Raw genomic sequence first — 13,169 nt, forward strand, 5'->3', positions numbered from 1 at the left:
TCCACCACATTCTAAACAAGTATCGGCAGCCTTCTTGAACAGCCCTTGACGTCTCTTAGTAAACGTTGTTGGGAAAAAAAGGGCACTTAGGCGCAGCGGAAATATAAGAGTTTTTCCCCTTTGTGTTAGTTACGAGGATAATATAGAAGAATAGTGGGAGCAATAAGCAAAGAACTTAAAGTAAATAAGACAACGATTTTTAACGTGGAAAACCTCCTCAATGTGAGAAGTAAAAACCACGGGACTCGTAGTCCAACCAAATCAACTATAATAAGCAAAGTAGTTACAGACTACGTCCACCCGAGACTCAGACCCTTCCCAAAAGAATCAATCTCAAACACGAAACCTAGTGAAATTCTGAGTAGCATCTTCTCCAATCTTATTATCAAGATTGAAATTCTGAGTAGCATCTTTTATCAATCTTAAACTGAAATATGTAGATCTTCCAGACCCCTCCTGGTCTTCAAGTTTTAAGAGTAAAAGTTCAGTAAAAACATAATTGAAATCAGAATAAATCTTTATTTAAATAAAGCTAGATCAACTCCCTTGGCAATTCTCCTACTTGACCTTCTATCTTTTAATTTTGAAATTTTCAAAACATCTTCGAAACTGAAATAAATACCTCCATAGACTGATTTTGGGTGCAAGATGGAACATCTTCCAGGGTAGATTTCCAAACCCACCTCTCTTCTTCCCCTTGTGATTTCTTTCATAATGAAGTTCAAGTTCACCACCACTATCACCACCACCATCACCACCACCACTACCATCACCACCACCACTACCATCACCACCACCACCACTAGCTCCACCACCATCATGATCTTCATCTACATTATCTGCAGTAGTACTGGAAAGTTGAAGATCGAAACATATCGTCCATGTTTTTGTAAAATTTTGGGTCATCCCATCAAAATACTTCCTTCTTGGAGGTTCTGGTTCTTCAATTTCAAACAATAAAAGAAATATAGGTTATATTTCCACAACAACTTAAGATAGAGAAATCAAGAACAAGAAAAAAACAGAGTGTAACAGAGAAAGATATCTGACCTAAATCTGGTACTATTTTTGATCCAATTATTACCATCACTGCTGCTGCTACTATTATCACTCAAATTCTAGAAAATAGAATATCAGAAAGCAGGAAACAATCCAACAATTTACCCCAAGAACAGAATTAGCTGCTACCAATTTCGGAAAAGTCAACTCACTTATGTCTTAAGCTATTTTAGACAGAACAACTTCCTTTCCAACAAAAATCAGAAGAAAATGTCATCCAGAAAGGAACTACAAAGTTGCAATCTAAATTTGTGAAATTATCTATCGAACAATAATGAACACAATATTTAACGAGGTTCAGCAAAGAACAGATTTAGCTGCTAAGTTGATAAGAAATGAAAACGAGAAGATTGAAACAAGAAATAATGAAGCTTCTAATCATGCAAAATGTACTCCCAAAAAGAAATACTCAGATTATAGTCATGAAATATATCATAAAAAATTAGAAGCAGGAAGGTTCGCTGAACTCAACCACCCTAAATTTCAGAAGGCTTGAATTGACTTACTTTTGACTACACACACAGCAGCCAGTGACCATATCCTCAAGGACTAGATTGCAAAAAAATAATAATATTGGTCTAACCGTTACTGTAATAACCGAAAAATAATATTACTGATCTTTAGAAGAAAGTAAGTAAAAAAAATCAGTCGTTATAACAATTTCAGAAAATACAACTCACTTGTGCCCTTGTCTATTTTAGACCGAAGAACTTCCTCTCTAGTAAAAATCAGAAGAAAATGATTCACCAAAGACATTCATAGACCAAAAGTTCATGATGGAACAACAAAGATCATCAAGAAAGGTAACTAAAAAATTACAATTTGAATTGACAAAAGCAATCAGGCAAAGCAGATCCAACCCCATTTGCAAAATCATCTCTATGTGCCTTCCACAAAGCTTCGACTAATTCCTTCCCTTCCAAACCTTGTGAAGTAAACTTTGCAAAAGCTCTTCTACTCAAGAACAGAGTTTTGAACATACCCTTATATGCTCTCATTGCAGCTACCATTTTATCCATATTCCCAAAATATGTAGCGACATACGAGTCGCTGTTGATCGAAACGTAATAATCCAACGCAGCTTTCGTGTTTCCATGCATGTTAGTGAAATCTTCGCCACTGAGAAGGACTGATTTGGTATATATGTTGGTATATATTGATTTAAACCCGTCAATTTCCATTAGACCATCACCTGCAGCAAGATAAATGTTTGTGTTGGTTGGAATTTCCAGTGATTTGAGGATTAGAGCTGTCTCATTTGGGGTGAGAGGGCATTTGCCACGGTTCCTCCAAACTTGGGCTGTTTCCCCAGTCCAGGGTTTCCTATCCCCCTGAGCAGCTTCAATGGATGCCATGGAAGTAGCAGAAAGCCCTTCGTACTGACATTGACTGTAAGCCACCATGTCTGGTTCGAAACGTAGGTGAAGGGACATGAACGGTTTCGGTATGGCATCAAGAAGTTCTTTGCCTTTCTTCTCTAGGGTTTCGGTAAGACGTATAGCTTTATAACAACCTTGGCATAGAGCAGCTTTTGCATACAAAGGATACCTGGAAAAAATATTAGGTAAATCAGTATATGCAGATCAACGATATGCTGTCCATTGTTGAAAAAAGCACAGAGAAGGGGAGAATGGCTAGGGTGGAGCTTTCCTTTCATTTTTTGGATCCGACTTGCCCGAGTGTGTCTTGTCTGAATCTGAGTGACTTGTTTTGGCCAAGGGCACATTAATCACTTCAGGGCTTCAGGCTATTTCACACAATGGCCTCTTAACTCAGATAGTCAGACTTATTTTATGCCCGACTTAAGTTTATCCAAATTACCCAGAGCCAGCCACTCAGACAAGTGAGACAGACGAGCCAGATACAAAAATTAGCATTTTGAAGTCTGGCTCGAGTCAAAATTGGCATGGAGTCAAATTACAGATATGAATTTGAAAAATAACTCAGACTAAAATCTGTATCATTGTCAGAAACATATCTTCGTCTACGTGCCAATACGACGCTGAAAAGATGAAAAGTTTCTAGTGTCAGAGGCAATAGTACCTGTCCCGCCTTTGGCTCATTGCTGGTGTAATTGAAATATAACGATGTTCCAACAGTGAGGGAAGAATACTTTCAACGTAATCAAAGTGACCTTTGCGTTTGCTGCAGTCCACACGAACTGGTTCTTTCGATTCTATTTCGGCTGGCAATTCCTTCACAACCTTTACAAAGCCCTTCATCTGTTGAATGAAGTAGTCGGCATCAAATACATCTGCAAAACCACTGTTAATAGCTTAAGTCGTTATCATCACAGTCCATTTAGCATCAACCAGAAGTATCCTTCCAGATTTAAAAAGAAAATGAACGTCCTAGGTAGTTTATTATTCAGCTGAAGTATTAACAATCAACAATTTTTTTAATATATAAAAGGTTATTAGAGAATCAAACTTCCGTAATAATATTAGTTTAAGTACTAATTACCATCCGACCAAGTCTTTCTTTATTAAAGTCATAACACTATAAATAGTCAACTAAAGTGCAAAAGTGTTCCTTCTTTAATTGGTGAAGAGATGGATAACGGATTTGGTTGAGCAACCATACAATTAGACCAAATGATTCAGACGGAAAAAGACGATCAATCTTTACTATCCAAATTTAGGGTGAACACTTTTCTAAACTTTCATGTTTTTGGTTGTAGCAAACACAGAAAACATTCGAGTTCAATCAAATTTATAAATAGATGTCTACCTCAATCAATAAGTTAAGTCTCAAAAAAGGCAGCTTATCTCTTTTACAAAGTGTTCTTTTTGGCAAAGTTTCGGTAAATCATAGACCCAATGTCGGGTTCAAGACATTTACACGGTAATGAAGATCTCTACGAATGGTTAAAAAAATTTATGAGCTACTTCCTTATACTTCAATGTCAATATCATTCATGTGAAATCAAAAGTGAAAAGAACGTAAAATTCTAGTGACTATACTACAACCTAACATTATTCAGCAAAAGCAGAACCACAATTTACCTTGATTCGTTCCAATACGCAGCAACTTCAAATTTGGGCAAAACCAAAGTTGCATTCAACAATCTTGCAATTCCAACACCATCACAAAGCTGAAATCACATAACAAACAAATGAACAATATAAACACCCAATTCAAGAAAACATAGTTTTCAAAAATTAGAAGCAACAAAATGAAAATAGTAAAGAGATCGGAGAAAAACCCACATCACGCCTCATCTGATTAAGCCCACCATAGCAATCCACTCTGATATATCCATTACTCTTTGCTGGTTGAACTGCAGTAATTTCAATTTTTCAACAAAATACCAATTGGAATTGTCTGCAATAAAACCAAATTAAGAACGATTCAGATTAAACAAAAGAAATAAAAACCCTAACCCTAAACCTAATCACAACCCCTTTTCCTAAATCATCTTAATTTTCACATACCAGTTAAATGCCCATCTAACCACCATTTGCAAGGTCTCCACTCTACAATTCTCCGAACACTCCATATATCAGATTTAGGGCTACACAAATAATAAGTAAAATCAGATCTGTTTAATGAAACTATAGATCGAAGAAGAAAAAGTTAGGTCTTTTATTCACTTACAGAGTAATTCCAGTTGTTGAAAAGAAATTATCAGGAAATGGTGTGGAAGGAGATAAGATGATAATCACTAGAAGTAGAGAGAGAGCAAATATGAGAATACTGAAGAGGGGTTTCACAGACAAGACTACCATTGATCTGTTCTCAGTCAAAACCCTAAAAATGAGTTTGGAAGTGAAGTTGAAATTAATACAAAGGAGAGTGAAAAACTGATCGAATTTAGGGCAAGTACATGAAAAATGGTTATGATCGAAACAGTTGGTTATGGTGGTTCTTCATACTGGTTTATTGACGTAGATCTGAAACTTTTAACTCCGGAAAATAACCTGGCCACCGAAATCCTTCCCGCATTTGGGACGAAATTGGAATCAGTGGTTCAGATTGATTCATCACCTTTCTCTAAATTTGAGTATCAAATTTAGAGCCGTTGATTTAAATTTATCTCCGGTATGAATTTCGATGGTTATATGACGATTTTTTTTTTTAACCAAGCGAAACCATTTTTAATTCATAAGTGATAAAAATCACAATGTTACATGGATGATAATTCTTATTTCTCTCCTCTGAGAACTTCATGAAAGTTACATACCTTTAAATGTAAAGTGTCTCATGAAGAAAGAAATTGACTAGACACAGACTCAAAGATAAGACCTTGAAGGTCGACAGAGAGTTCCTAGAGATCGAGAATGAAAAGACCCTAAAGGTCGACAAAATATGACTAATTTTATTTTAACTAATAATAGAAAAATACTAATATACATCCCTCTTGACTGCCATTGTTGTAGTAGATTGATTATCCTTTGTAAAGCCGCGAACACGCCCCCACCATTAAGCACATCCTTCTTCTTCATTTCTTCAACCCACCATCCCCCCACCGAATTACAGAACACACCACCACTAAACACACCACCAGACCCGAACCCACCACCACTAAACGGTAATGGTTTTGTTAGTGCAGGAGGATTATCAACCTATAGATGGTCATGATGCAATTGGGTAAGGGTTTTGTGTTCTGATTTCAAAGTTCTCAATTCAGGAAAGGTACATATCTAGGTTTTCGAATAAATTGGATAAGAATTAAAACCTCTGAATTGGTAATAAGTGGAACTGAAATGGTTTCGGAATTGGTACTTAGATATCACAATCAGATAGATTATGTCAGAAATTTGGGGATTAAGGGTTCCGACTGGATTGGGATAGAAAGAAGGAAAAATAAATGAGATTTTGGAGATTGAGGGCTTTAGGATCCGATCACACCACCACCAACTGAGATAGAGACGGAGAAAGATGAAACCCTCGTCGAGTCCGACGAGAGTTTTACCAGACTGAAACGATGAAGTACAAAAAGGGGGGTGACGCCACCAAACGCAGAAATCGCTCTGCTGCAGAGAGCAACGTTTTTTTTTTTTCAGTTTTACGATTGTTTAACTAATACTAACAATGTTTTTCAAATGGTTTTTATGTTTCATGCATATTAAGGGTTATTTCCCAAATAGCCCCTAACTTTGTGACCAGTTTCCCGCCTAGCCTCCTACTTTGTCAGATGACCTTTTTTTTTAGTTACCATTATAACACCGTTAATCAGTCATCACCTCTCTCTCTTCCATCTAATCACCTCATCTTCTCGCCACCTCATCGTCTTCACCAGCGAAGGTCGCCGCCCGGCCAATTTTCCGGTCGGCGACTTTCAAACATTTAAAAAAGAAAATTTCTCTCTCCTATCTCTCCTTATCTAAAATAAAATAAAATCTTTTTTATTTTCTCTCTCCTCTCTCTCTAAATACTCCAACGAAGGATTAACTCCACTTGACCGGTGCCTACATAGTTGGACGGTGTTAATAGAGAAAGAAGCGGTTGGGCCTCGTGCTAACAGAGATGAATGTTAACAACCTTTTGGCCCGGTGCGTTTAGAAGCACCCTTTTCATTATAGTTATGTGACTTATGTCCTCTTCTCATCTTATGATATATCCATGTTATATAATGTACTAAATTCTTAAAGAACCCATTTAGGTTGCCCAACAACCTCACAATTTGACCCAATGGTTACTTGGGAAAGTTTGATGAAGATTTGGATTATTCATGTTCCAACGGTCATTGAAAACAACACAAACAAATATGAACGTGTCTAACTATTGGACTTAATTGGGAGATTGCATAGAAAATTTTCCTTCAAAATCTTATGCAATGTAAACTTATAAAAATTGCGAAAGGTACTGGGTGGTAACATGTGTATCTCTCGTCCACAAACATCATCTTACTATTCCAAAGAAAATTAATACAAAAGTTTTCTAATGAATGAAGGTCTTCTCTAGTTTCATTTTTTAACAAGATTATTAATTTAAATTTGGTTCCTAACTTCACAAAAAAAACTTAAAGAATATGAAGTCAACAAAGTCATTTAGTTAAAAGTATGACCTAACCTTGTTAATTGCTAAGTGTTGTCTGAAATTTTAGATAGTTGAATCCCATAAACCCTTTATACTTCCTTAGTATATTTTGCATGATTAATATTCATTCTTTTCTTGCTTCAATTTCTCATCTCTGTCATCAACTTCCATTGAATCAACAAACTAATCTCTTGTAATTGAAGTCTTGGGGTTTTGAAAATTTTAGTTCTAATGGTGATAATTGGACCGAAAATAGTACTACCAGATAAAGGTCAGATATATTTCTCTATTTCTACTCTGTTTATTGTTCTTGTTGTTCTGAAAATCTGATGAATATTCCTTTGATTGTCTTGAAATTGAAAAATAAAACCCAGAATCATCTAGAGGCAAATGTTTCAATGGGTTGACTAAAAATTTTACAAAAGCATGGAAAATATGTTTGGACCGTCAAAAACTCAGTACTAGTTCTGCAAATAACATTGATGAAGATCATGAACTTAAACATGAAAATGAAAGAAACCATTTGGGGAAGAAGAAGAAGAAGATAGGCAGACTATGGAAGATGTTCAATCTTGCACCCAAAATCTTACTCTATGAAGGCCAAAAGGGACTTGAAAAACAGAGATATTTCAGTCTCATAATGTTAAGAGTTGCTACTCAAAATTTCAGTTTTAACAACAAGATTGGTGGAGGTAGTTTTGGGCCAGTTTACAAGGTCAATTTCTTTATACCCATCACAAATTTGTTCACCGTTGCGTCTATAGGCCGGCGTCCCTCTTTTTTTACTCTCGGGCCTCCCTCAGTCTTAGCGTCCCTCTTTTTTACTCTCGGGCCTCCCTCAGTCTTACCGCTCCTCTTTTTTTATTCTCGGGCCTCCCTCAGTCTTAGCGCCTACACAGATTGGGGCAGTCCGAGAACACCCGGACTTGACCTAATCAGTGTTGGACTTAAACACCATAGACTCAGACCAGTGTGAGTGTCCTCGGACTGTCCCCATCTGTAGGCCCACAAAGACGATCAAGAAAGGGGTGGCTTGAGAGCAAAAGGACGGGGTGCCTTCCGAGGGACCCATTTGTCCATTCTATTTTTTTTCTCTCACTAAGTTGTGCATTTATATAGGGTGTTCTCCCGGACGGAACCACAATTGCGGTGAAAATACTTTCTCAAAGTACAAGTGATGGAATTTCACAATTTACCAATGAAGTAAATATTCTTTCGAATTTGATACACCCAAACATAATTAAATTATATGGAAGTCACAGTGAGAGTGACAGTGGTAAGTACCTGCTGGTATACCAGTACATGCAAAATGGTAACCTTGATGATGCTTTGCAACCTGGTAATCAATCAATTATTTTTGTTTTCGGGGTAATTCATGTTTGGTCCCCAACTGTGACCAACTCGTCTCTTTGGCCTGACAAATACCATCCATAGACTGTTTAGTTATTGTAGTTTAGGACGATTGTAAAATTAAAATTAACTTTACTTTATCTTTTCTAGATTTATCCTTTGTCTCTTTTCTAATATCTCTTTCTCCTCTTTCGTTATCTTTTCTTCATCATCCCTCTCACTCCATCCTCGATTGAAGACCTTTGGGTCCTTAATAGAGGAGAAAGAAAATCTAAACTCAAAGATTCTAGTGAAGTTGAAGTCGCCAAGGTGAATCCCTTTGTCTAGGTGGGGGTTTTCCCTTCGTTATGGGGGACGTGGAAATTAGAGAAAAGATCAAGAGTAAATCGGGAAAAGATAACTTGAAGTTGAAATAGTCTAACATAACCGTTAAAAAGGGGGCAAACAAGCAAATGGGTCATGTTTGCGGGCCAAACAGGAATTTCCCAAGTCAATAGAAAAATACCTAAAGTTTTTGAATTTTGACTTGATTCTTTTGGCAGATGAAGATGTAAAGAAGTTGAAGAGAAAACTTGATTGGAAAACCAGGTTTAAGATTTGCCTAGGGATAGCAAAGGGTATTGCTTACTTACATGAACTCAATATTGTTCATAGAGATATTAAACTTGCAAATATTTTGCTTGATAAGTCTCTAAAGCCAAAGATCTCTGATTTTGGGTTGGCTATGCATTGCCAAGGAGAACTCACCAACCAACCTATTGAAGGAACATAGTGAGTGAAAAAAGAACTTGTTCTAATACAATTACTTTATTAATTGATTCATCTTTGTAACTTAGGTAAAATTTAAATATTGCCAATTTTCTAAACGATTTAAATTTGTTAGTTTAATTCATATTTCACTGACGCAGTGGTTACACGCCCCCGGAATATACTAAACATGGTATCTTAAGTGCGAAAGCAGATGTATATAGCTTTGGAGTATTAACACTGGCACTTATGTCTAGAAAGAATGTTTATTCTTATTATGGTGAATACGAGCTTCTTCAAGAATTGGTGAGTAAGAAAAAAAGATAAAAAGGTTACACCTTCAACCCGAACAAAAAAATGATTCAGATCTACTAATATTTAGGCATTCGTTATGGCAGGCTGTTTCATTGTTAAAGAAGGGAGATCTTCTAGAACTCATAGACGAAGACATGAAAACAAATATTTCAGTAGAAGAAGCCAAAACGGTGATGAATTTGGCAATGTTATGTATTGTTGATGATCCGACAATGAGGCCTAGTATGTCTGAAGTTGTGTTTATTCTTGAAGGCAAGACTCCAATCAAGCCACTCCCTTCTCCACTTGGATCCTACTACTCATCTATAGTCGATCACGATACTGAAGAGGAAGATCAAATCAATTCTGGATGCAATGAGAACTTATAAGGGTACGTTCAAAACTCTCTTCTTGAGTGGAAGGGGGTTTTTCTAAAGTTTGGAAATCGTCGATGATTCCATTAACTTTTGTTTATGCTATAAAGAATGTAAACCTATTGGACGCACATTGACATTGTTTACTCTTTACCATCAAAGGGATGGAATTTGGACTCTTAGACAAATATCCACCAAGAGCAACTCTTATTTTGTATCGATGCTGAAACTATATTAATGAAATAATAAACCCTTTTCAAAACAAAACTAAACAAAGCAATAAAGTATGAAAATAATGAAATTGAGGGGAGATTTTATTCAATTAGGTTAAGAGAATCATATTCAAAAAAGTTAAAGAACAAAAATTTAGATGATAGTGGAAACACTTAAGCATATATATGGTGTTTTTTTCGATTGAGAAACAGATCTTGGAGCGACTCTAATCAGAAGGTAATCTGAAGCAGCAGATATGAAGTATATGGCTTTTATTGCCCTTGTGTTCAGCAATTACCGGTTGGATTGTAGCAGGTGGTGGTTGTTCTTCTGGTGGTGATACTGGTAGTGGTGGCTCTGTCATTGGTGGTGGTGGTGGTGGTGGTGGGAGTCTAGTTTTTTTCCTTATTGTAACTTGTTCACGAAAAGCCCTAGAAGCAATAATTTCATCAATCATTGCATCAGTAAGCATATTTGAATCAGAACCCATACTTCAAAATTTGATTCTACTTCTTTTACTTTAGATTATTGTTCTTGATATCTCACTCTGTTTATTTGTATATAGAACCTGAAATCTTGAATCACCCTGAAAGAAATTTCTATTTGTTTTTCCTCTTTCTCTCTCTTAGGGTTTGTTGTTTGTGAGACTTGGGTAGTGGGAATCAACGGATATTTATAGAGTGAAAACTCTAGTTTCTATTTTCTTGTCAATTTCTAAATCTTCTCAAGTTCAACTTCTAACGGTCATTTTCTTGATCGTGTGGTTTGAAATACTGAACGCCATTTTGATTCTCTTATATCAGCCGCTTATATCTACTGCGCAATTTAACGCGGCTTTTCTCGTACCGTTAGATTAATTAGTATCATTCAAAATGTACCGAAATACCCTTTACTTTATCCTTTTTCTCCTGTATATCCTCTTTCATCTTATTTTCCCCAATTCTTCTCCACCTAAAGTTAACCGTCAAGACCAACTGTTTTAACTTTTTTTGAGTTTTGCCCTTCACTTGTTTGACTTAAATTTGTTTTTGAACTCTTTTATCAACCTAATCTCTCTCTCTCCTCTATTTTTTTCTTCTTCGACCTACATCGACAATAGCTCTGTCGAATAACGTTACCCGCAGTTAACAATAAAAATACGTGTCATCCTCGTATCTCCTCCTGCCAGCACCACCACCATCACTCTCTCTTCTCTATTTGAAATTTCACCTACTCAGAGACTGGGGGTTAAACTTAGAGAAAAGGGAAATAGCTTGAAACTCGTCGTCAAGGGACTCAATGAGAAGGATTCCATGCCTTGAAAGTCTCCAGACCCCGACGGTTTCATGCCTAAAACTTTCACAGGTTGAAGGGGTTTCTACTGTAACCTTTGGATGCGACGAGGGTTTCAAGCCCATTTATTTTATACATCCTTTTGGTACAAGCATTTAAAATAAAAAAAAAGATGATATATTGACCATGTCTCAATACCATTAGCCGGGTCCTAAATTGGATCTATGTTACATTTGGCGCTTTACCTTCCATATTTAGCGGCCGTTCCTCTCCGGTGCAAAAAGTTACGTAATTGGTAATTCAAAAAAGTACATCAATTTACTTATTTATCATTTACCCGTGGATTTAATTTACTAATTTATCATATATAAAGTATATCAAATGTTCATTCTATAAAATGAGGTGTATAATGACTACATGCGCATCCCCACCTCGCCACACCCAACCCTTAATCTCAGGCTCCTCTGTCCACTTCAGTCATAACAGCATTGGAGGAAGATCATTCAAATCAATGGTGGATGTAATGAGAACTTATAAGGGTATGTTCAAAACTCTGTTCTTGAGTAGAAGGGAGTTTTCTTTTCCAAATTTGGAAGGGAAGGAATTGGTGGTAGACCACTAGACACATAGAGATTATTTTGGAAGTAGTAAAGGATCCGCCTAATCAATTTCGAACTAATTTCTTGCTTTCTCTCTATGTATTAAGTTTGCCTACTTTTTTATTCTACCATTTACTCTTTGAACCTACAAATTGGATAGCAAACATAAAACAGAGTCGACGATTTGATTAACTCGGGTACTAAACAATGGAATTCGTTGAAGACTATTGTTTATGCTATAAAGAATGTAATACTATTTCACACACATTGCCAATGTTGACTCTTAACTTGTATTAATGCTGAATTATATTAATAAAACTATATCCCCTTTTCAACCAAAAAAGAAAGAAAAGCAATGAAGTATGAAAATAATGAAATGAAGGCGAGATATTATTCGATTAGGTTAAAAGAATACTATTAAGAAAAGTCTAATATGAAAAATTTACATGAATATGATTAGCAACTCAAACACAAATCTTTTTTAAAGTAAGATTCAAAACTCTGAGCAACACACAAAGTTAAAGAACAAGAATTGAGCAAGTGGTGTTTTTTTTTTTCCGATCGAGAACGAGAACTTGGAGCCACTCTAATCAGCAGGTAATTTGAAGCAGCAGATATGAAGTTTCTTTTTCCTTATTGTGACTTGTTCACGAAAAGCCCTAGAAGCAATAATTTCATCAATTATTGGTTGGCTTGTAGCAGGTGGTTGCCCTACTGGTGGTGATACTGGTAGTGGTGGTGCTGTCATTGGTGGTGGTGGTGGTGGTGGTGGGAGTCTAGTTTTTTTCCTTATTGTAACTTGTTCACGAAAAGCCCTAGAAGCAATAATTTCATCAATCATTGAATCAGAAAGCATATTTGAATCAGAACCCATACTTCAAAACTTGATTTTACTTCTTTCCTCTTTAGATTATTGTTCTTGATTCAGTAAAGAATTGATAGATTCACTCTGAAAACTATTTCAAGAAATTTCTAATTGTTTTTCCTCTTTCTCTCTCTAGGGTTTGTTGTTTCTAAATCTTGAGCAGTGGACTAGCGACCGATATTTATAGAGTGGAAACTGTAGTTTCTATTTTCTTGCCAAGTTCTAAATCTTAAGTTCAACTTCTAACGGTCATTTTCTTGATCGTGTGGTTTGAAATACCGGATGCCGCCTTGATTCTCTTCTATCAGCCGTTTATCTCCACCGCGCAATTTAACGCGGCTTTTCTCGCGCCGTTAGATAAACTAATATAAATCTAAATGTACAGAAATACCCTTCGCTTTATCCTTTTTCTCC

The 13,169-nt window shown here is 36.3% G+C and overlaps 2 protein-coding genes across 3 annotated transcripts; one reads left to right on the forward strand and one right to left on the reverse strand.

The window, feature by feature from the left end:
• Positions 1-1,798: 1,798 nt before the first annotated feature.
• LOC147539822 (O-fucosyltransferase family protein) lies at positions 1,799-5,017 on the reverse strand. 2 transcript variants are annotated; one of them, XM_086642291.1, is made up of 6 exons: positions 4,657-5,017; positions 4,494-4,573; positions 4,269-4,383; positions 4,065-4,153; positions 3,103-3,324; positions 1,799-2,607 (listed from the first exon to the last, which is right to left on the reverse strand). In XM_086642291.1, exons 3-6 carry the CDS (start codon positions 4,278-4,280, stop codon positions 1,875-1,877), a joined length of 1,056 nt encoding a protein of 351 aa, XP_086498417.1. In that variant the 5' UTR covers positions 4,281-4,383; positions 4,494-4,573; positions 4,657-5,017; the 3' UTR covers positions 1,799-1,874. The 2 variants fall into 2 exon arrangements, with proteins under 2 accessions (XP_086498417.1, XP_086498416.1); XM_086642290.1 differs by having other exon boundaries at positions 4,269-4,339; positions 4,657-4,946.
• LOC147539823 (putative LRR receptor-like serine/threonine-protein kinase At1g53430) lies at positions 4,893-9,821 on the forward strand. Its single transcript, XM_086643178.1, has 5 exons — positions 4,893-5,027; positions 8,161-8,380; positions 8,934-9,162; positions 9,300-9,444; positions 9,537-9,821. The coding sequence occupies exons 1-5, from the start codon at positions 4,893-4,895 to the stop codon at positions 9,819-9,821; spliced, it is 1,014 nt and encodes a 337-aa protein (XP_086499304.1).
• The last annotated feature ends 3,348 nt before the right edge of the window (positions 9,822-13,169 follow it).

Source organism: Eschscholzia californica, unplaced genomic scaffold (genome assembly GCF_041429995.1).
Source record: "Eschscholzia californica isolate CP2 unplaced genomic scaffold, dmEscCali1.0.p SCAF_5, whole genome shotgun sequence".
In the NCBI taxonomy this organism is placed as follows: domain Eukaryota; kingdom Viridiplantae; phylum Streptophyta; class Magnoliopsida; order Ranunculales; family Papaveraceae; genus Eschscholzia; species Eschscholzia californica.